This window comes from Rhizopus delemar, genomic scaffold (assembly GCF_000149305.1).
Source record: "Rhizopus delemar RA 99-880 supercont3.11 genomic scaffold, whole genome shotgun sequence".
NCBI classification, from domain to species: Eukaryota; Fungi; Mucoromycota; class Mucoromycetes; order Mucorales; family Rhizopodaceae; genus Rhizopus; species Rhizopus delemar.
Genome location: NW_027137837.1, coordinates 634,851 through 657,303, shown reverse-complemented (window position 1 = coordinate 657,303; position 22,453 = coordinate 634,851). Strand labels below are relative to the sequence as shown.

Sequence of the window (22,453 nt, the reverse complement as noted above, 5' to 3'; positions counted from 1 at the left end):
GATCAAGTAATTGCTTTGCTCCAATGAAATTTCTTAATTTCCAACTGACATTGGCATATGCTTCTGCTACTAATACAAAAATTACATTAACTCTAAAAGTCACAAATGAATCATTCGAAATATCACAATATAATCCAATACGTCAAATTAAAAAACAAATAAAGGAATGCTTTTTTTTTTCAAAAACTTTTTACACAAAACCATCAGCTTTAAGACTGCATTCGTCTCATTAAAAAGATACGAAGATGATTTGAATCTAAAAATACATACTTGTTAAACTTAAAAAAGTTTGGCGGAAGCATATTAATGATACTAAAATGCACAGTATTTTTTTTTAAGGAGGCAAAGCTCAAGTTTATTGATGTGACGATATAATCAAGTCACGATAATTGTTTTTGGGTTTTTCAATGTTAAAAGTATATGCAATAATATATAAATATAATTTTTTTTTGTTGGATTGGTTGAGAGATGAATAGGTAAGAAGAGCTGTCAATAGTGATCTAGACTAATGGAATGAGAAAAGAGGTAAGGCACGGTGAGCGCAACCTTGAAGAAAGAGTTCTTCTCGGTAAGCCTGTCGGATGAGCCTGCGGGCGCTTTGAATGACAATAGACGGAGCAAAAAGTTGATTGTTGAAAATCAGCTGCCAGGTAGCACGCCATACACCCAGTAATGTATATCCAACCACTATAGCTGGAGAGACAGGCAGAGGGCAGCAGATAGGCGGAGGAAATTCCAGATGGAAAAGGGCTTTCTGTAATTGGTTTGTCGTCAGAGGTAGAAGACGAAAATACTCATCCCAAACAGTTTGCCAAACGAGCCATTTTTTTGGGCAGTCATAGAGGAAATGTTCTAAAGTATTCGATCCAGTAGCACACACGGAGCATGCATCAAAAGGAAAATAAGATGGTATCAATCGATTCAACAGGGAGCGATGAGGGATCTTACGGTGTAAAAGACGATACCAAACATTACGACAGGCATGAGAGACAGGGTAGCCCCAGAATTTTTTCCATGCTAATGCTGTCAGAGGAGATGTGTAAGTTGATGAAGTCAAATCCTGAAGACAAAGGCGGCGGAACTGCTTTGACGACATCGGGCTTGAAGAGGCGCCGGATAATAAATCCAGAGCCGAGATAAAAGGAGCGGCATCAATACCATGGGAGAGATCCGGTTTGAAGGGATTAGGACCTAAATGGGCATAACATGCTGGAATAAATGGACGAACAAGAAAGGGAGAAAGCAAAATTGAATTATGTCGTACCATCCGGAGAAAACGACGGGCGAGATAAGGGTGCACCTGGAGTTCGGAATTTGTGCGGGCACGAAGCCGATTGGTAGTAGGGTCAACGAGGTAGACGAGAGACAGACGCAGCTGAGATATCGAGCGTTTCAGTGGTGGAACCGGAGGAGCACGTAATACCCCAGATATTGGTAATTGAAGGCAGGTATTTGCGTTCACTATTACCGAATGGAAATTATGAGGTAGGCGATCAATAGCTTGGAAGAATAAATGAAAGGGACTGCTTGACGAGCGCACGTAGGGTGGTCGTAGATCGTGAAAGACAAAGGAAAGTCGATAATCAGCCAAGGGCCAAGTAAATACTGAGGAAGTGGTATCCGACTGTAAATGATGAAGGAGACAGTCAGCTAGTCGAGGCAAAACTACAGAATTACAAATCATCGGCGAAGTCCAAAATGTCGCAGGTGGGCCTATAGGTGCACCGCTTAAAAGTGGAATGAGCCATCGAAGTTGGAGAGCGTGTTGTTGAATACCAGGATCAAGTACACCAAGGCCACCTGAAGAGCGAGGCAAACACATTGTAGAAAGGCTGATCTTGGGGAACATACGAAAAGTCAAAAAGGAGGACATTATTCCTTTAAGTTTGCTGATAAAACTGGATGGGACATATGTAAGGCGGAGAACGTGCCAAAGCTTCGATAAGACTAAGGTATTCAAAACTGTGACTCGTCCACGTACTGATAGTGATCGCTGTGAATGTAATTGACAAGTTGTTTTGATTTGACCAAGCAATTTAGAAAGATGTTCATTGCGTTGTGAGATGGAACTACACAGAGGATAGCCAAGATACGTGGCAGGCAAAGTGGACGAGCGATCGTGCCAATGTGTAATACGATGAGCAATTAAGGAAGATCTCCAAATAGCCGAAGAAGAAATACATGCACCAGATAATGAGACAGCTAACGTTTTATGAAAGTTGATCTGAGCATTGGAAGCGCGAGAATATACCTCAAGATGGGAATGTAGAACGTTCAGGTCGTTTGGGTCGTGAAGCAAGCAGACCATGTCATCAGCATATGCTAGTAATTTGATCGGCTGCAAATTGAGATCCAAAGGGTGAGATAACGAGGACCTTGGTAAGGCAAAACCACAAAAGGCAGGGTCACGAATAATTCGCCGAAGCAGCGGTTCGAAAGCAAGGTTAAAAAGTACAGGTGATATGGGATCGCCCTATCGCAAACCACGTAGTTGAGGCACGGACGGTGATAAGAAACCGTTCACATTTAGACGCAGTTGAGTACCAAAGAACAGATTTGACAAACTGTGCACCACTATAGGAGGAAAACCAAAGCGCAAAAGGACTTTGTGCAAATATTCGGGATGGACCCTATCGTAAGCTTTTTCCTGATCAAGCATGAGACCAATAGATTGGGAGTGCGAGTTTCTGGCATGATCCATAACTAGTTTCATGAGGAGCCCATTGTCGGCGATAAAACGTCCACGAACAAACCCACTTTGGAATGGTGTGATCAACGACTTTGCTAAATTAATAATGCGAGCATTAAGAATACGCGTAAACACCTTGGCATCGGTGTTGATAAGAGATATTGGTCTCCAATTCTTCAGATCAGACAAATCACCTTTCTTGGGGAGCAGGGATACACATGTTTCTTGCCAAGAGGGCGGGAAGATACCAACAGTTAAGGCGTTATTATAAACAGCCAAGACAATTTCACGACAGGCAGGATGACGAAAAAGAAGATTCAGGAGTTCATAAGGAAGCCCATCCACGCCAGGGCTACTTCTCTGAGGACATCTCGACACCTCCTCAAGCAGTTCGTCATATGTAATTGGACTAGTTATGAACTGATGATCAATCTCAGATAAGTGCAAATCTTCCGGCAAGGAATCCAGAAGGTTATCCATGGCCGTGTAGTCAATTGGATCTGGAGAGTATAATTGAGAGTAGAAGATGGCGGCGGCATCAAGCATTTCATCTCTGGTAGAACTAATAGTGTGATTTATAGGATGTCTTAAAGGCGGAATCAAATGACGAGATGAGCGAGTAGCCACAGTTCTTTTGAGATAGCCAGGCGACAACTCTCCAAGTTCACGCCATCGTATACCCGCCCGAAGTGCTAAGTTGTCTACATGATATTGTTGGATCTCGGCCAATTGTGACTCGACAACACTTAACTGAGGTTGGACAACATTGGTACAATCAGGATTCTGAGACATTTTAGTGATTAAGCCAGATCGTTTTTTCTGTAGAAGTCGTTCGCCTTGAGACAATGAGAAGGCCTTCTTACGGGCTGAGTGTTTTGCCACACGCTGTAAGGTTGACTTGAGCTCTTCCCATTTGAGATTGACAGGGAGCGAGGGATCAAGGGTATCAACTGTGTTGTCAATAGCGGAGGCCAGAAGAGAACGAAATGAGGGGTCCGAAGCCAGCTTAGGCTGAGCTCGCCATAAGCCTTTCCCAACCTGTGCAGTGCTGTTAGAAGCAGAGTCAGAGAGGAGGGGAAGTCTCAACGAAAGCAACAAGTGATCTGTCCAGGACGGTTGAATATAGTGAACCTGACCTAGAGTACGAGTACAGACTAAGTCTTTTGAAAGGAAGATATAGTCAATGCAGGGTTGTTGGGTACCACGAAGGAATGTGGGTTGAGAAGAGTGACCAGGTGGAGTGACTCCATCGACAAAATGAGATGCAATATAATTTAACCATGCAGCAGGAGCTTGAGGACGACGAGAGCGTTTGGACAAGTGTGTTGCATAGGTATAATTAAAGTCACCGAGTAGGATGTGTCGAGATGGACTCATCGGAAAGAGAAGAGAACAGTCGAATTGCATCATACGAGTTAGAAATTCGTATCTGTCACGTCGAGAAGCGGGAGCGTATAAAACAGTGACCGTAATGGGAGCAAAACGATGAGCCTTATGAGAAACGGTTGCTGTGATAACACGCCCGCAGATACTGAGGACAGTGTTGGAGAAGGACAAGTCATGGGATAAACAAATTAGTCCACAATGGGGAGACCAAATGCTATCATAAGCTTGAAACTGTGTGTGGAAGAGATCTTGCAATTGAGGCGTATTGGCACGAGTTTCCTGCAATGCCAGTAAATCGATAGACTGTTCACGTAAGTAGCGGATAAAATGAGAACCAGACGTAGGATCCGCTGATTTACGCAAACTGCGACAATTAAGAGTAGCTAATGTAATAAGTGAAGAGGTAACCGGGTTTGATGTGCGTGTAATAGTATTTACACGGTCGTGATATGAATGAGCAGTACGTGTTTCTAAATTCATGATAATAATTTTAGAGTAGAGTTGGCATCGCGCCTATATCATCCTGCATAAGATCTGGAGGATGCTGCACATCATTAGATTCATCGTCGTATTCTTCCATGTCTGTGTCTATGCCATCCACATTTGGCACATAATCCACAGTGTGTGGGGTCGTTAAGATCTTATCTTTATACTTCAAACAAGCCTTAGAAGTGGTACGTACATGTCCTTCTAAACCACAATGTGGACAAACGATGGGCTTTGAGGGTTTCTTCTGCTCAACGATTCTAGGAGCCGCACCAGAAGCAGTTTGGGATCGTGTGATTATTTTACCCTTTGGCGCATATTTAGAGGCATTGGATCCATTGACAGCCAATACGGTACTTGGTGGAGTTGTCGAAGAAACAGAAGTCTCAGGAGAATGTTTCGCAATATTTTCGAGATTCACAGCAACTAACTGACCCTTTTCGGTAGATTCTATAATCTCAGGGTTTGCTGTAGATGAAGGGGCAGCTGTTGCTGATGAAGGTACCGGAGTCTTACGGGCCTTTTTGTTGGCTGTAACTTGAGGTGAAGGATCGTTCCTGCGTGGACATCCTTTAGCTTTATGCCCAAAAGCATGACAATTGTAACATGAAATGTTGGCAAGCCTCTTAGTACAATCAATTATCGCATGATCGTTTCCATGACAATATCTGCAGTAGGGGGCCATCGAGTTCCATGTAGCAAAGACTTCGACCTCATTTGGTTGAAGACGAGTCTCGTCAGAATTTCTTGACACAGGGGTGAATTTCCAAGGCACAACATGCATCAAATTGGAACGATGTGGCCCTTGTTTGTGAACTTCCAAAACAGCATAGCCTTGACCAGAGTACAAGCCGGCTAAGCCACAGACTTTACCACAATCGATAATCGTACCGAAAGATGAAAGATTGGAACGCATATCATTATGTAGATTCTGTAGCCCTTTATCACCACGACCGTAATGAGATGGCAAATTCTCAAAAGAGATTCTCAGGATATCAGCGTCCAACGCTAAAGATGGATATGCAACAAAAGGCTTCTCAAAGGAAGGTAGCTTAACTCCGATTGTGCAAAGTTTTTCCTCAAAAGATGAAGACACGACCAGTTCAGCGAAAAGCTTAGAAGAGTCACGACGAATTACTTTTACAACATGCCATATATCAGTAGGGTTATCACATGCCGACGCAAGCTCTTCCAAGAAAGAAATTCGGTTTGACACATGAGTAATGTCAATGAGAACGGAGTCAGGCACAGTCCCTTTCAAAAAAGGTCGCTCACTGTAACTTGCAAAATGACTTAAATGCGAGGCAGGGGAAGTATTGATATCAGCATTCCGATCGACGTTGGTAAGAGCAATAGTAGAGCTAGAAGCTGTACTTGAAGTTTTCACAGTGCCTCGAAGTATTCGAGCCCAAGTTTTTCCAGATTGTAGAAGTGAAGAAGATTTTGGCTTTGGAATTGCCTTATTAGGAGGCAAATTTTCATTAGCGGAAAGAACCATGAAAATGCACAGTATATAAGCAGATAATGACAAATTTCATCCAAATTCAAACCGAGAGATTGCGTTGTACAATCACAAAGCTTTTAGATAGCCTTTCTTGGCTGAAGAGTTTTCAGAGAATCCAAAGATGAACCACAAGACTGAATACATTACGTGTTGAGACTCGATATAAAGTAATTAATCTGCAAACATAAAGATAAATTTTATGTTCAATTATATTCGGCTTTAATTTCATATTAATTTGTAGTATAAACAATCAGTATGGTCACTATATTTTCTTAAGAGGCTTCCAGTTCTTCAGTATTATAAAAATAGCCTCTCCGACCATATTAATAATGGCGAAAGTACTGATTTTATAATTTATGAGGAAAAATGTAACTTAACTTCATTTGCACCAATATGTAACGAAAGCTACCTTTATTACATCTTTCAAAAACCCAATTATAATCTCTATAAATTTCAGTCACGTAATTTTATCAATAAGCTTATATATATATATATCTGTGAAATCTCAATAAAAATTGAATGCAGTGAGAGGTACGTTAATGTTTTAGTTTCACAAAACTTGTAAAAATATTTTTTATTTATACATCAATCTGCATAAATTTTGCATGAAATTTTAAAGGCCTACTGCTGTCCCTTAGAAATACGATATTACAAAATTTGCCACATACAATAGCTGTAGTCTGCACTACTTGAATTTAGATTATATATATACAAATTGGCAAGAATTTGTAATTAATTTATTATAAGGAGAATAAAAATTTGCTCCCATTCATTTGCAAAAAAAAAAAAAAAAAAAAAAAAAAAAAAATTATGAGCAAATTTTAGCGGTTGACTCATCTTAGTCAAAAAAAAAAAATGTAAAATAAAAAAGCGATACTTTATTCTATAAAAGTTGTTATTCATGTTTCTTAGAGCCTTTGTGATTCGCTCTTTTAAAGTGTTTCTCCTTTTTTAATGATTGCATGAATAAAGATAAAAATGAATCGGCGGATCGTGTTATATTGTTTTAGCTACTAATGTAACATAAATTTAAAAGTCCTGATAAATTAAAAAAAGAAATATATATGATTCATCAAAGCATATGGGTACTTATGAGAATATTCTCTTTATATTTACAAAGACTCATATTTTTTTAGCAAATTTTCTTTTACATGAAAACTAGTGGCATATTTATACCATCTATTTTGCATACTTCTTGTTTTATCTTAATAAATCAAATGGAGAATAAAATTAAAATGATAAATTAAAGTGCTTTTTTTTATTATTTTAGTAAGTTATTAATAATGAACTCATTTTAACACAAAGGTAGTTCATCGTTCGAGTTGGTAATATTAAAGAGCAACATGATTAACTATGACAAGATTCCTTTTGTCTCTTCAGAAAAAAAAACTCTCATCGTTATTTTCTTAATAAAGTCCCATAAATCCATATTATAGCTAGAACTTGCTATCTAATATCTTTACAAAGATTCAAAAGTCATTTTATTCTGTTTTCGACTGTCCTTGATTTATTTATATGCTCACTTGTTGCTTTTAGTATTAATTTATTTTATATCAATGTCATGCTAATTCTTATTGTTTTGTTATCCTGTTCATGCATATCATGTTGGCCTCTATTGTTGAGTTGCATTACATATGATTAATTACTTAAGCATTTATCTAATTTTTCTCAATACATGTGGAAAATTGCTTATTAGCTAAGGAATGGATATATAGAGATGGCTTATTAAATAAGATACACAGATCAAAGTACATTCTCAAATTGAGAAGCTATTGTTTAATACAGAAGTCAGCACCTTGCATCCCAGTTTGCTATATCAGAATTCTTTAATCTCCAATATTGAAAAAAGGTAAATGGCGGTTTATGTTCAATTATTCAATCATTTCAATATACATGTATTTCTCTACTCTTTAGCTTTATTGGAAGAGCTTAGTAAGGGATGAATTTGACGATTCTCTTCTATAATAAACATGTAATAATAATCATGACGTTTTCTGTTGATATATATTCTTTACTAGTATATCTCTTGTTGAACATTAATCATCAAGCTCTTTTTGCTCTTGCAAATTTACAAGCCATTCCATTTATTACGTTTAATATAAAGTTAGATTGCTACGATACTTTCCATTCATATTTAAAACCGTCTTCTACGTTAAATAACTAGTGTAAACGCTCAAAAAGAGGACATTATAGAGTAATTTGCATATCTTTTATAAAAAGCAATCAGTATTGAAAAAAAACCTTGACTTTAAGCAACTCTTGCATATAAGCTCGCGCCTATGTATTTTTAGTAGCAAACCACTTAAAAAATTAATAAAACTCGATGATATATCTTTGTTTCTTATCACAGTGAAGCAGAATGAAGTTATTATAAGTTTTTTTTTTTTTTTTTTTTTTTTTTTTTTTTTTTTTTTTTGCAAAAACAAATATAATGGATTTAATCAAGTTGAATGTCGGTGGAGTTTGTTAACGTACTCATAAGGAAACATTAGAAGTTACGGATTTTTTTCAAAATTTGCTTGAAAATGAAATGGCTAAAAGCATAACGGAGAATGGTGAAGTATTTATAGATAGAAACGGAAGAATTTTTGAGCACATATTAGATTTTTTGCGAGGAGGGGATCTCGAGTATCTGCAAAATGACAAAAAATTGTTATTACAATTAAGATCCGAGGCCGATTTTTATGGAATGGATCGGATGAAGAATGAAATTGAAGAAAAAATTAAGAACATTGATTATGCTAAGCAAGCATCTAAAAAAAGGTTCGAGCTTATACCTTTGGAAACTTTTCAGGATATGTATGGTGTATCTCCAAATTCTAATGCTAGATATGAAATTAAGGGTATGAATGAAGGCAGCGAATTTATAGGCATGATTAAATATTTCGATCATATTTGGGTTTGTCCAAGAGGCATTTACAGCCACAGGTCAGAATTTGCATGTGGCAGATTGTGTCGAAATCAATTCGTTGAGGATCGTCATGGCTGGCGATACATACAAAAAACTAGTGTATTGATTACAATTCAAGGATAATTTTTATAGTGTGAATAATAAAAGAAACAAACTTTAACCGCTGTCTATAAGCAATCGTTATTTGGGGTTGAGAGCATTAAACTACTAAATAAAACAGCCGTAACATTATTTTTCCTTAAAGAAGCTAACAACCTTTTTATTCATAAATAATGAAAAACATCGAGTAGCCCTGATAAATTAAGTCAATTGTATTCATAAATTTTAAATGGGATATAAAATAATGTAATATTTGTTACATGAGATGTAAAGCACCATGTTTTCCTTAAATACACTTAATTCTTGAATAAACTGAACTATGATTCCAGTAAAAAGCTATTAGAAAAAAAAATGCAGAGGTGAACCATTTTGTATTCAATTACAGAAATAAACTGTTACTATATATTTCATATTCAGACCTTCTTTAAGTTTTTCCTATTTTCTCCACCCTTATTTTCCATTCTGACTTTTTATCTTTAATTAAAAAAAACTAAATTTGTTATGCCATTTGTTTTTACTTTGTTTATGAAATGTACTCTCCTATTCAACAAGAGCTGAGTCATCTTCAAGAAAAAAGTCTAAGAAAGAAACGTATTCGATCCTGGTGATTGTAAATATTATAGTATTTTGTTCATCTATTGCATACTTTCTAAGTTATACTAACTAAGCTTGATTCATATATTTAACTTTCTAAAGCTTTTTTTCCTATTAATTGGCTTCAAGAGTGATTGTGGTATAAAGCAATCCTCTAACAGAGAAATATCAAAACCAACTGCTGGAATTCCACTTGATTTCCTGCTTCGAATAACATTTTTATAATTTATCAAATATGTAAAAATCAAGTAGTAAGCCGAAGGTTTCGAATATTTGGATATCAAGCTTAATATTCATTATAGCCTGAGATCAATGCACCGATGATAACATAATGCGGCATTAAACTTGATGGGTTGACAGAGATGAAGAGTCAAAATTTTGATACTTGTGATTGAATCCGCTGATGTGGTTAATATTCTTGCTGAGCCAAATTTGTATCAGACATATCAGGTGCTATAACTGCCGTTTCAAGAGCTTCAATTTGAACAATAATATCAAAAGTATACACATCGTCTTGTTTTTCTTCTGTTGTAAATGATATTAAAGCTATAATCTAAGCTTATTCTGCAAAGCACTACTGAGTTTCAATTATTTCGTATTGTACTCATTATCTTGTCAATACATTAATGTTTAAAAAGTTCAAAAAACAGCAATGGGTGTTATATGTGTGAGTTAGAGGTTAGGATGAAGTCCCCCCGGCATCTATGACATAATTAAGGAGCTCATCAGTGCAACACTATAATTATATTCATGAAGGATCACTGCCACCTAATCGTTGAATTAATGACGAAATTTTCGGACCTGAGCAAGTTAAAAATTTGGAAAGAAAGTGAACTAATAAAACATGACTTATTGTTTGCATATACATAAGCTATCTTTATTTCTGGGAAAAGCGTATTCATACTTAATGCCAGAAAATGATATTGAGCGTGAATACCTCTAATGTAAAGCTTGTATATAAACACAACCTGCATAAATTTCTATTAAAATTTGAAGACCTACTATTGTTACTCAAAAAAAGATAACATGCACAAAAAATTAATTTATGGATTATATTTAGTTTAAAAGCTATATTTCTATAAATTATTGAAGTGTGAGTAGTCGCATATGAGTGCTACAAAAGAGGCTTCGTAGTCTATTAAATCGACGCTTATATAGCTTGCTATTTTATATCAAAAGTAAAATAGCTCTTATTATATGGAACTCTCTTTACCATTGCTTTTTGAACTTAGAAAGCTCATAAACAATTCTCAGCTTTTTAAAGCCAGGCTATTTGACTTGACTTAATACAAATAAAAGGCCTTTTTATTTTAATTTTCTTTTTAAAAAAAGGCAAAGGCTTTAAAGAATGTCACAATTTATGCTCAGAGATACGACATAGAGATAATGCAATTAATTTACTGTTTGCTTACAATTCTTTATAATAATATCTTTGTATTTGTGTGACGGGTCACTGTTTAATACGTTTAAACATTTACTTTATTTACAAATAAAATCAAAACCTAAATGAGCGCATGATGACTTAGTTTTCATCGTTTTTGCCCGAGTCAGATCAAAAGGAAATGAATGGAAGCTAAAAACCCTTATGGGGTCAAGGGTAAAAATGTTTGAGGTCACTTTTTAATGCACTTGAATCACTTTTGAACCCTTATACTCTTTAATGAGTTTTAATAAATATTAAACTTTTTATCCATAAAAGAATATAAGCGTTATCAGAACTACCGCCTTTTCGTTTTCATTTTCACTCATACTTTTCAACTTTCATTTTGAAATTGAATATTTAATCAGTGTTTTGATTTTAAAAGTTGGAAATATATAATTGCAGCTCTCTGCTTGCTATCCTGCAGATCATGTATCATTTCATCCATAGTTTTTTACTCATACCATAATAAGCTCTTACGCGTATGCTTCTTTGTGCTGCTTGTGTTTTTTGTTTGTCCACGTTCATAATCAACACATACCAAAGCTTGGATTCAGCGTATCACTGACCAGACAGCTAGAGATAAGAATAGATAAGGAGCAGCGAGTAACCCACATATCAATGAAGCAAACTTCAAAGGGTTGCAATTGCTAAGATCTGCTGACCTATTTTAACCATAAAAACTAAAGAGGTTTAAGTAATTATACATTAGCATCTTTTTCTATTAAATCATTTTATGGCAATATTAATATACTGAATGATAGACAATGAAAGCATGTTGAGCCACTTTCAATGAAGTGCCAACATCATGCAAAACCTGTCTTTAACATTTAGAAAGATGGCTTTTCGCATGAAAAATTTAACATTTTAAGTCATAAATACTTGTTTTTTAAAGCTTCCGTACAACAATGTAAACCTACTTATACTTTAGGTTTCAGAAGGTGTATATTAAAATGAGTACGTTATATCTTAAATGCCCAGCATATCACTGCATATAGCTATCTTTATATTGTGAATTATTTTTCAGCAAATATAGCTCCTGATGCAATAACACAAATGAGAAATAGATATACATTCTTCATTCTTTGAGCAGTTTTAGGTCCTTCCTCATACTTTGAGCTGAGTTCAAGTTCTTCGCATTTGCATATTGATAGCTCTTTGCTAACTGCCTGATAAAACTCCATAGCTGACGAAGGAACAGCAAGCTCACACTTTGTCCTCATTTTCGATATCATGATGTAGACATCAGCTGTCTGTTCTTCGACTTTGTATTGAAGATTTAATTTGCTCATCTTAAAATCAGTGTTTATTGTCCGCAAAAATGGATTTCATAAAAAAAAAGAAGGGATATCCTCAATTGTATTTGAAGCGTTTATTAATTTAGCTCGAAGCATTTATCATTTTATTTCTAGCCTTTTATCAATTTACTGAAAGCATTGGCTCGATTCTGATTTGAATATATCATTTTATCCCTGGGCCTTTCTCAAATTTTCTGAAAAATACAATAGCATAAAAAAGGACAGGCATTGGTTTTTTCATGGTGTTACGGGTTGCACAATTTTAAAATGTGTCATTTATTTCCAAGAAAATTTGGAAACACTTTTTTTATCGTCATTATATAAACATGAAATGGCGTGTATATATATTATTAATAGCAGGCATGAGCATGATCTATTTTGCTGGTCTTGTACTATATGACGTTCCATACCCAAGCCCTATTAATATTCAGCTGATTGAAACAAGAAAAATGAATACGAACCCGCCAGATCAGGTCATCTTGGCAGCCAAAGAAGATTACATTTATAAAACACAATTTGTGTATGAAGAAAAAATACACAATAAAAAGTACTATTACGACATGAATTCATTCAAAATTGGTGTTTATGGTAATTAAGTGTCATGTACATTGGCTCATCAACTAATCTTTATAAACATCATTTCGACAAAAAGGTCGCATTATACAGACAAGGAAATTGAAAGAAAAATTATTAACGGCAGAGTTAGATAAAGAATGGGAAACTTGCTTTAACCATGACTTAAAGGGGCCAATTATTAATATATCGGAAAGTCCAAATAATGAGCTGATACAATTTGCTGTATTATACCGCAACCTGGAAAATGATGATCTAAAATATTATGTCCGGATTTATTATTTCCCAAATAAAAATAGTATACAAATGGAATATAAAGACATTATGCTTCCTGGTACAACTACTGTTAATATGATTTCCTTGGAAGATGATTATATCCTGTTCCATCGGTAACTAAAACAAATGCATTTACCCGCGTTATTCCTTATGCTTTAATAGTGACCCGGATTATTATCGATTCCGTATTGCTGCTCTTCCAACTGATTTAACCTTACCACCTCACTCTGAGTATTCAAATATACTTTTTATAGATGAATCTATACCAGGAGATCCAACAAGAGGTACAAAGGAAAAAAGCAAAGGGACAAAATCATTATGCACTCACACTTTATCCGTAGCATTTGATCAACCTAGAGAAGCAGAATCACATATTGGCCTATTGTGTAGACTTTATTCGCCCAAGTAAGAAAAAGAAAAGTGTAAATCAAGCAGATAATTAACTATTTTTTCGGAACCCAGTCCTGACACATTTCGTGTATTTATGCTCGACATTCACAAAACACCAACTGACCACTATGTCAATACAACTATCACTGATGGGAGTCTACTTAAAAAAGAGCAAGACAATCATCAAATGGAAACTAAAAATTGGATTAGACGAGATCGTTTTAGTACCTCTGTAAGTTATTTGTGTATCATTTTCGTTTCATTTTTGAGTACTTACGCGCTGTTAATCAATGAAAAAAGCGCCCTAGGCTTCTTGAAAACACCATTGAATATGTTGGGATAATGGAAGGTGCTCATCTTTATCCTGAGAGGATAGAAATCGATATCCCAGAACCTTTCATTAGTCGATCTGCAACTGGAAAGACGATGGTAATTTCAATCATAAACAGTTTTTACACATTTGATTTTACCAATCGGACGACATCAGCAACCCGAAAAGATCGCCACGCGTATAAACAAAAAAATGGCGAGATTTTACCAGAGTATTATCACTTATTAGATGATGAGGTGAGGGATAGTAGTAATATTTATGATGATACAGATATTTTGGGGATAAAAGTAAATGAGGATGCAACGCTTTTGGCTGTTTGGACAGAGATGAACATTGTTTATATTTATAAGCGTGGTGCAAGCGATGGAATTCACGGGCATACAAGTGATAAACTACCTCACTATTTAGAAGACCCAATGCCTTGGAAATTGCGTATGGCAATTAATCCGATTGATGGTAAACTCGGTACCGTGGTAAGTGGCTTTCTGCAAGAGGAAAGAGTATTGAACTAACAATTGAAATAGCCAGTAGGATCAATTGTATTCTGGAAAAATGCTTTAGGGAGAAATTATATTTGTAAGTTTCTTCTTTTTTTTTGAATACACGTTATAGCGGTATTTGTGTATCTCATATGCTTTATCATAGCTGTTGGCATGAAAAGTAATGCAGTAAATACATATTTAATTGATGAATTTGGAGAAATTAAGGAGTGGAGCTTTATGGGATTTGTAAAGGAAAGATACGGCCTTATAATTGGTAAGCAAATAATATCATTTTCCTTTATCAACTAAAAATTTTACACAGTAATGTCTGCTGTTATTGCACTATTTGTTGCAAACGAAAATGAGACATATCGACGCTGAAATTAAATTGCTTGTAGTGCATAAATCAATTTGAGTTGTCTCAAGTCTGACCTCACATATAGTATTAGGTCTTCGAGTCGCGCTTTGTTTCTTTGAAGTTATAATAAAAGAGAAAAAAAATGCACAATGTTATATAGGCCTTTCAGTTTAATTTTTGTATGTGAAAAAAACTTTACAATCAAAGAATGAGTAAATGTACTTCAAGCTCGATTTCTTTTTCTATCTTTCATGCTACCTGTGGAAGCTTCTCTGACAGAATTCATGCCGCACATACAACATTACAGATATCAACTACCCCAATCCCCACTTTGGAAAAACATACCTCTTCTAGTTTGAAAATCACAGTCTTAAGGAATTCAAGTCCATCAAAACACTTTCTATAACAGGGTCTGACCTCTCAAATAGCATAAAAATACAAAACTACTTTCTTGCTGTCAGTCAATAGTCTCATTTGATCCAATCCTTTGGTTGCCAATGACCAGAACAGAATGTAGCCGATGCATCAGATGACACCTTGGATGGCTGCATGGGAGCAGATCTAGGCCTTGTCTCCTCCATCCGAATCAGATGCTGACAAAAAAAGTACGTTATCCACTGTCTCAACATACACAACCAACTACAGATACCTAGCACTACTGGTTATCTTTTGTTGTTTCTTTTCAGTCTCTTACTAATAAACTTTCCTAATCCAAGTTGTGCAATTGCCCCATGAGCCCTCCAGTGACCAACCATATATTCTACCCTATTTGGACTGGATTACCTTCACCATCATACTCGGAGCGCTATTTTTCTTTTCTTTTTCTTTTCATATATGAAAAATTAAATCAAAAGCCAGTAACAAAAGTAATGAACCCACCAATCATGATTTGATGCAAGCTATCCGAGCTCTATCAACAATGGATACTAAAAGTCTAGTACTTTTTATCCTAAAAATCATTTTCTTTTACATCTTATCGTGATGGCTCACTTTGTGTTTCAAGTTGCATGGCTTCCGCTATCCACTCATTCTAACTATATCTCTATTATTAACTGCTTTATTTTACTAATTCAGTCTCGCAGTTAATAATTATGCACGATACTATGCCGCTATCAGGTTAGAGCTGTAAAAAAAAAAAATCAAAAAAAAATTCAAGCATAAATATAACCGAAGATCTGCAAAAACCTTGTAGGTCACTAGTAAGTACTTGGTTGCAAGCTTCTCTAATTTTTGAAGATAGTGTCTCCTCTTCCAAGAGTGTTTCTCTCTTCACTTTACTTTTGCATACTGACCAAAATTGCTCAATCGAATTGAGTTCAGATGAATAGGTGAAGTGTTTTAAGTATTTAAAATAGAACAAAGAAGAGTTAACGAGACCGAACAATAGTTCTAAAGTCGAATACTTTTATTAAAGAAAGATTTCAAGGCTATTTATATTAGTTTGAGCAAGACCTGAGATTAAATGACAAGAGATAGTTACGACCGATATGATTTGATATATATAAGAAAAATTTTATAAATTGATGTAAATAATCAACTGTTGAGATGAAAGTAGAACTTGGCTGTTCAGGACAGTGACAATTATCAGGATCTATTCTTATTCAAACTCATTTGTAAAGATTTAGCTTAGAATGATAAGATTGCATCTTATTGACATGTCAAAACATGACAGTAGGGCGGGAGGTAAATGCAGTCATAGCCATGAGCTTCAATATACTTTCTGATATCACCATGGTTATGAATGTTATGTTCTGGTAAAGGTAATAACAAAGATAAACCAAAAGAATAATTTTTGAGACTGAACTTTATTTTAGACAATCTTGATTGTTAAAAAGAAATCATTACAAAGTCTACTATTTATATTCTTCTATCAGTTGGCGGGTAAATGAGTAGTTATGAGCGTAGATCCAATTATTGACACGTTTGATTGAAAAATGATCATTGAATCGATTATGAAAATTTTTAATTCGTTGTTTTTATAGATCTTATTGTTCTTTAACTGATCTGGGAGAATTGTCCCGTCTTCATTGAGAGGAAAGAATATATTTGTATGAAATGCCTCCAGTCAGATCAAAGTTAACTAGGTACCTGATCCATTATTATTCATTTACAGAAATGATGAATAGTAAAGATCATGACTTATTGTTCATGTTTACTTTATAGAATGAATCTAATAGTGATAGTTTTATATAAAAAGAAGAAGAATATATTTTATTTAATAAAGATTTAAATTATTATCTTTTATCAATTTTAATATACTTCTTTTAGTTGTGATTATTCAATGTCCGTTATGATCAGACTCTGTTCTACAACACTCCCAACAGGTCTACCGCTTCCTGGTTTTCTTAAGCATAGATCTTTGCCTTTTTCTAGACTTTCTACTCCTTTAGTATGCCATGTTTGAGCAGTACCTGGAGGTATTTTTAACTCTCTAGCAGCGCCACGAATGGACATATTCTTTTCAAACACCAAGAAATAAAAATTTTCCATGTCTTCCTTTTTGTATTTCTGGTATGTCCTATTTTTTTTTTATCAGGATTGGTTTCTTTCGAGCTGGAAGGTTTTTCTTTGGTTTTAGTCATTTTCAGTAACATCTCTGGAGGTTTGAGATCCAGGTAAGAGGTATAAGTAGTTATTGAAGTGAGAGGATATTGCTCATTGTCATCCTCCATCTCGTATTCAACGACTTCATTTCCGTTTTCGTCCGTCAACATCCCTTCACCATCGTCATAATAAAAGGTTGACTTCTCAAAAATATTTTGTTGTTCTTAATAAAAGCAAAGCAAGCGTAATTTTGACTTTGCACGAATTTTTATTCATTTTGTGCTTGAATCTTTTTTCTTTTTTGGTCAAGTGCGTGAATAATTTCGAGAAATACTGTATTCTAGTCAATCAATAAATTACACCTTATCTCTAGATCATAACTGGTGAGGTACACTTTGTTACTGAGACCTAGCATTTTTTCCTTTCTCTTTTTCTGTTTTAACAAGAACATCCACACAAACTCATTATTATATACACATAAATATACATATATATATATATATACAATTTTTTTCTCTAAAAAGAGAGAGGATGGGAATTCAAACCTGGTTGCAGTATACGCGTTGTTCGTTGAAACCTAGCCTACCCGGTAGACAAGATGCTGACAGTTGCTAATTTGTATGTTATGTTCAGTTTCGCTATACGGTGAAGTTATAACACAAACTAATTAATAGAAGACTGTAGGAGACTATTAATGTACAATAACAACAAGATCAACAATGAGACTAGTTCTTGAATTCAATTGCTTGAACTTGCAAAATAATATGTTCGGCAAACAAAATTAAATTTAACGGGGAGAAAAAGCTGCTCTTTATTACTTCACATCAATCGATGCTTTAAATAACAAATTAAAAGAAAGGTAAGTGGGGAATATATACCATTGTGAAGAGTATTCTGGTGATTTTGATTAATAAAGTAAATAATGTATCAATTGAGTATCCATTTTCATATTGATTCTTTTGGTGTTCTTTTCATGTTTAGTGTGCTGGCACATTGGGTGAACAATGCGTCCAGAGATCGTCTTGTTGATGTATCATGTGAGGGGAGAAAATAATGTCGGCTAATTGTGACTTGCATTCATTCAATTCCCGATGTGGTCAAGCTAATTATTTTCCTTTCCTCTTATTTTCTTTACATTTTCTTTAATAACGTCTGTTAGAGTTATCCAACCACACCGAAAAGCATACCATTAGAATCGCCATGAAAAGGAGCATCGTTTGAATATAAAACAAGTTTTAAAAATCAAAAAGGAATCAAAGGCGACACCCGACCAAAATACGTCTTCGTCAGTTTGGAAATACTCTGACTTGTTTGAAGACAAATCTGCTGTTGGGTTTGGAAAGTGGTGTTTCAACAAAAAAGTCAATTTCATTAATAGCGCCATAAAAAAGGAAAGTGTCAGAACATCAAGTAAAACGCGTCCGTTCCTTATTTGCAGTGAAAGAAAAGTTCTTCAGTAAGTCATATCTGTTATTACTTTTTTTTTTATCCCTATTTCTGATTTTATTCACGCAATATATCAGACAATATTATCAAAGACATTACTGAATACCGTGAAGAATATCAAAAACATATTCAAAAACTAAAAAAAGAAAAGCATAATGTCATAGGATACGTAAGAAAGTCTAAAGGAGAAGTTGATGACGAAAACAGAACACAGCTAATTCAACTCATGTGTGACAGACTGAGAGAAAGATCTTTGGTCGATAAATTGTTTGTTTCAGTTTGCTCAAATGCAAACCATCCTATCTCTGAGAGGGATGTAAAAGTAGACAAAAAAATTATTGAAAAACTAGATGTAGATGGGAACACACAAGGTAAGAGCACTAATGTCAATTCAATTTTCTATTTCTCCATATTAATTATAGGAGTCCCTCTTCTTCTTTTTTTTTTCTTAGAAATGCTGCAATATATTTCTACCAACAAAAAAATATGTCTTGTAGTGTTGGATTATGCAGGTCTGACAACAGACCCAAATGATTTAAAAAAGTTTTTAGAGTAAGCTTTGAAAAATATGATTAATTCAAAGAAAATACTAAAAACTCCTTTTAGGGCCAACAAGAACATTGAGAAGGTTATCGTTGACAATTTGCCTCAAAATAACAAAATTGAGATATTTGAAAGAAAAGAAATATTAAACAATCCCTCAAGACTAGAAGTATTTAGATGTAGAGCAAGTACGTGTCAACGCTCAAAATAATTTATTACTTTTCATCAATAAATACCATCATAAAGTCTTAGTGTTACTTTCTATAATTACTTCTTTTTCTATTTCTGCAGGATACAGATGATATCTTGGTTTGGCCCTCATGGTTTGGAGGGAACATAAAATGGGCATAAATGGATTTTCTAAATAACAAATGTCGACATTCTTTATAGCATCAACTTCTTAGTCAGCTTTGCAACGTTTTTTTCATTATACTCTTCGCACTGAAACATGCAGATCGCTTGCTCTCTTGTTATAACAACCATTGTTTTGCTGATGAGAGGGAAGTAAGAGTAAAAGAATAAAGTGTGAATTTCTACCAGGTAGGCTGGGCTTTAACCAGTTCAGCGCATATTTTCTACAGGATTTTTACCTAGACTTTGCGGTTTGAACAAGCGATTTAACGGAAGACTGAAAATGATTATACGAAAAATAAAACAAATTGACAGAGCGGCACAGCAATTTTTCGAAAATGCCTTTAATATGTAAAAAAGAAACATGAACAGCAGTTATGGCTTCAACGACAACTATAGACACGATGTTCCAGAAGATCCTCGGCCTCGTAGACTTGTGAACTCAATTCCATATGTTAGAAAACATCTATCACTTTATTCGACTTCGTTTCGCCAACGTTTTGATTTGTTTCTTTTTTAAATATTAAATGCATTTTCGAAAAAATTGTTGTGCCGCTCTGTCAATTTGTTTTATTTTTCGTATAATCATTTTCAGTCTTCCGTTAAATCGCTTGTTCAAACCGCAAAGTCTAGGTAAAAATCCTGTATAAAAACGACAATTCAGCGCGACATTTACACTGTTGAGTTTTAAATTTCCATTCATAAAAAAGTATTTCATCATTTCAATTTAGAGCTCCTTTTCTCTTTTTTATTCTTTTACTGTTCTTTAGTTCAAGATGAAGTCAACCACTCTTTCTTCACCTGAAGACAAAAACATTGTAAGAAAAGCAGTACCAACATCCGTAAGTTTATATGTCTATATTTAAAGAGACATTGTGCCAAGACTTTTCTTTTTGAGAAAATAGAAAATATTTACTGCAGCTGTTGCACGACTTCATGTAGCAAGTCCTGATCCTTCTCAATGGACCTACTCACGAATATGGGGAGCTGCTGTGTTTTGCCTCGATAAATCAAAAAACAACTCATTTTTTATAAGAATAGTCGACTTGGAGGTAAGAAAAAAAAAGGAAATCGACATGAAAGTATTAAAGCACGAGTTTTTGTTATTAAAGAGAGAAGCAGGTGTTATTTGGGAACAAGAACTATATAACAATTTTGAATATGCACAAGATGCACCATTCTTTCACTCGTTTGAAACAGATGTAAATTGATAGCAAAAAGAGAGAGAGGGAATAACAATCCTTTGCTGATATTTTCTTTCTTTAATAGGATTGTCTGACAGCTTTGGAATTTGTGAGCAAAGAGGAAGCGGAGACATTTTATAAGAAAGTTCAAAACCGTCAATCATTGTCATCTAAAGTATCATCAACAGATAATGATGCATTGAAGAAGGACAAACGAAAGAGTAGGATCGATAAGAACCACATTGGTATGCCTGCAGATTTCAGGTGAGAAAGAGTCAAAATAAGGTTAAAAAGAGGGCTTGGATTAACATGGATTATTTAGACATATAAGCCATATTGGATATACTCCTGGTGGTGGGTTTAGTGTAAAGAACAATAATGATTCAGAAATGAAAGGCATTCTTGATCAGCTTCAAGCTCTTGGCATTTCTGAAGACGAAATTAATGAAAACCAAGAGTTTATTCAAGACTTTTTGCAGCAAAAAAATCAACCGCAACAAGAACGTGCACCACTAGCACCTTTACCTAATTTAAATCAAAGAAAAAAAGCACCCCCTCCTCCTCCTCCCCCAGGTTAGTTTATATTTAAAAGTCTTTGGGAATTGGCTAATTCTTTTGACCAAAAAAATAATAACAGGCAGACACCATGGCACCCCACCCCCTCCTCCTCCTCCTAGACGTCCAAACAATGTAAATAGTAATGGTCATGCTGCTTCCCCACCTCCTTTTAGAGCTCCTCCGCCACCCACGCCTTCTCGTGGACGACCAGCACCTCCTCCCCCTCCATCTAGAAATGTTAACAGTAATTCTGCTCCCATACGGCCACCTACACCAAGTTATATCCCTACACTACCACAACCACCTCACTTATCGAACCATGTTCCTGCTGCACCAGTAAGGCCTCCAGTTTATAATAGTATTCCTATTCCTCCACCCATGCCTAATAATGTTCCTCCTCCTCCTGTGCCAAGTGGTATTCCCGCGCCTCCTCCTCCTTCTGTATCAAGCGCTGTTCCCACACCTCCTCCTCCACCACCTGTATCTGGTGGTATTCCTCCTCCCCCTCCCCCTCCTCCTCCTATGCCAAATGCTGTTCCTGCGCCTCCTCCCCCACCAATGCCTAGCAGCGTGCCAGCACCCCCGCCACCTCCTATGGGTCGTATGGGTGCCCCACCAGCACCACCAGGACCACCAGGACCACCTTCCAGCGCTCCACCAGCTAGTGTACCACCAAGTTCAGACGGAAGAAGTAACTTGATGGCTTCTATTCGAGCAGCAGGAGGATTTGGCACATTAAAATCATCTGGAAAACTCAAACAGGCATCTGTTAGTGATCGCAGTGTGCCTTTATCTGATTCGAGCGCCACAAGTACTGCCGCTGGAGCAGCAACAGGCGCTGCAGCAGGTGCGGCAGGTGGCGATCTTGCATCAAGTTTAGCCAATGTGTTGAAGCAACGTAAACAAGCAATGCAGAGCGATGATGAAGATGATGAAGATGATGAATGGGAATAAAGGCTCATATATATATAAAAATGTAATTGTATTAGACAATTAAAAAAAGAAAAGTTATATATTTTATTTGCTTTTT

The 22,453-nt window shown here is 35.6% G+C and overlaps 7 protein-coding genes across 7 annotated transcripts; 4 read left to right on the top strand and 3 right to left on the bottom strand.

The window, feature by feature from the left end:
• Positions 1 to 505: 505 nt before the first annotated feature.
• Positions 506 to 1,822, bottom strand: RO3G_12931 (uncharacterized protein; the record flags this gene model as incomplete). Its single annotated transcript, XM_067667515.1, has 1 exon — positions 506 to 1,822. One exon carries the CDS (start codon positions 1,820 to 1,822, stop codon positions 506 to 508), a length of 1,317 nt encoding a protein of 438 aa, XP_067523616.1.
• A 651-nt stretch (positions 1,823 to 2,473) lies between these two features.
• On the bottom strand, positions 2,474 to 6,059 carry RO3G_12930 (uncharacterized protein; the record flags this gene model as incomplete). Its single annotated transcript, XM_067667514.1, has 2 exons — positions 2,474 to 4,588; positions 4,758 to 6,059. The coding sequence occupies 2 exons, from the start codon at positions 6,057 to 6,059 to the stop codon at positions 2,474 to 2,476; spliced, it is 3,417 nt and encodes a 1,138-aa protein (XP_067523615.1).
• A 2,536-nt stretch (positions 6,060 to 8,595) lies between these two features.
• On the top strand, positions 8,596 to 9,099 carry RO3G_12929 (uncharacterized protein; the record flags this gene model as incomplete). Its single annotated transcript, XM_067667513.1, has 2 exons — positions 8,596 to 8,620; positions 8,669 to 9,099. 2 exons carry the CDS (start codon positions 8,596 to 8,598, stop codon positions 9,097 to 9,099), a joined length of 456 nt encoding a protein of 151 aa, XP_067523614.1.
• Positions 9,100 to 11,759: 2,660 nt separating this feature from the next.
• RO3G_12928 (uncharacterized protein) lies at positions 11,760 to 12,381 on the bottom strand (the record flags this gene model as incomplete). The annotated part of the gene is made up of 2 exons (XM_067667512.1): positions 11,760 to 11,772; positions 12,203 to 12,381. 2 exons carry the CDS (start codon positions 12,379 to 12,381, stop codon positions 11,760 to 11,762), a joined length of 192 nt encoding a protein of 63 aa, XP_067523613.1.
• A 903-nt stretch (positions 12,382 to 13,284) lies between these two features.
• Positions 13,285 to 14,820, top strand: RO3G_12927 (uncharacterized protein; the record flags this gene model as incomplete). The annotated part of the gene is made up of 9 exons (XM_067667511.1): positions 13,285 to 13,349; positions 13,399 to 13,520; positions 13,578 to 13,641; positions 13,837 to 13,858; positions 14,031 to 14,055; positions 14,228 to 14,430; positions 14,482 to 14,533; positions 14,603 to 14,713; positions 14,762 to 14,820. The coding sequence occupies 9 exons, from the start codon at positions 13,285 to 13,287 to the stop codon at positions 14,818 to 14,820; spliced, it is 723 nt and encodes a 240-aa protein (XP_067523612.1).
• Positions 14,821 to 19,013: 4,193 nt separating this feature from the next.
• On the top strand, positions 19,014 to 19,632 carry RO3G_12926 (uncharacterized protein; the record flags this gene model as incomplete). Its single annotated transcript, XM_067667510.1, has 4 exons — positions 19,014 to 19,158; positions 19,240 to 19,339; positions 19,394 to 19,518; positions 19,622 to 19,632. The coding sequence occupies 4 exons, from the start codon at positions 19,014 to 19,016 to the stop codon at positions 19,630 to 19,632; spliced, it is 381 nt and encodes a 126-aa protein (XP_067523611.1).
• A 1,125-nt stretch (positions 19,633 to 20,757) lies between these two features.
• On the top strand, positions 20,758 to 22,377 carry RO3G_12925 (uncharacterized protein; the record flags this gene model as incomplete). Its single annotated transcript, XM_067667509.1, has 4 exons — positions 20,758 to 20,883; positions 20,951 to 21,129; positions 21,188 to 21,438; positions 21,503 to 22,377. 4 exons carry the CDS (start codon positions 20,758 to 20,760, stop codon positions 22,375 to 22,377), a joined length of 1,431 nt encoding a protein of 476 aa, XP_067523610.1.
• Between the last annotated feature and the right edge of the window lie 76 nt (positions 22,378 to 22,453).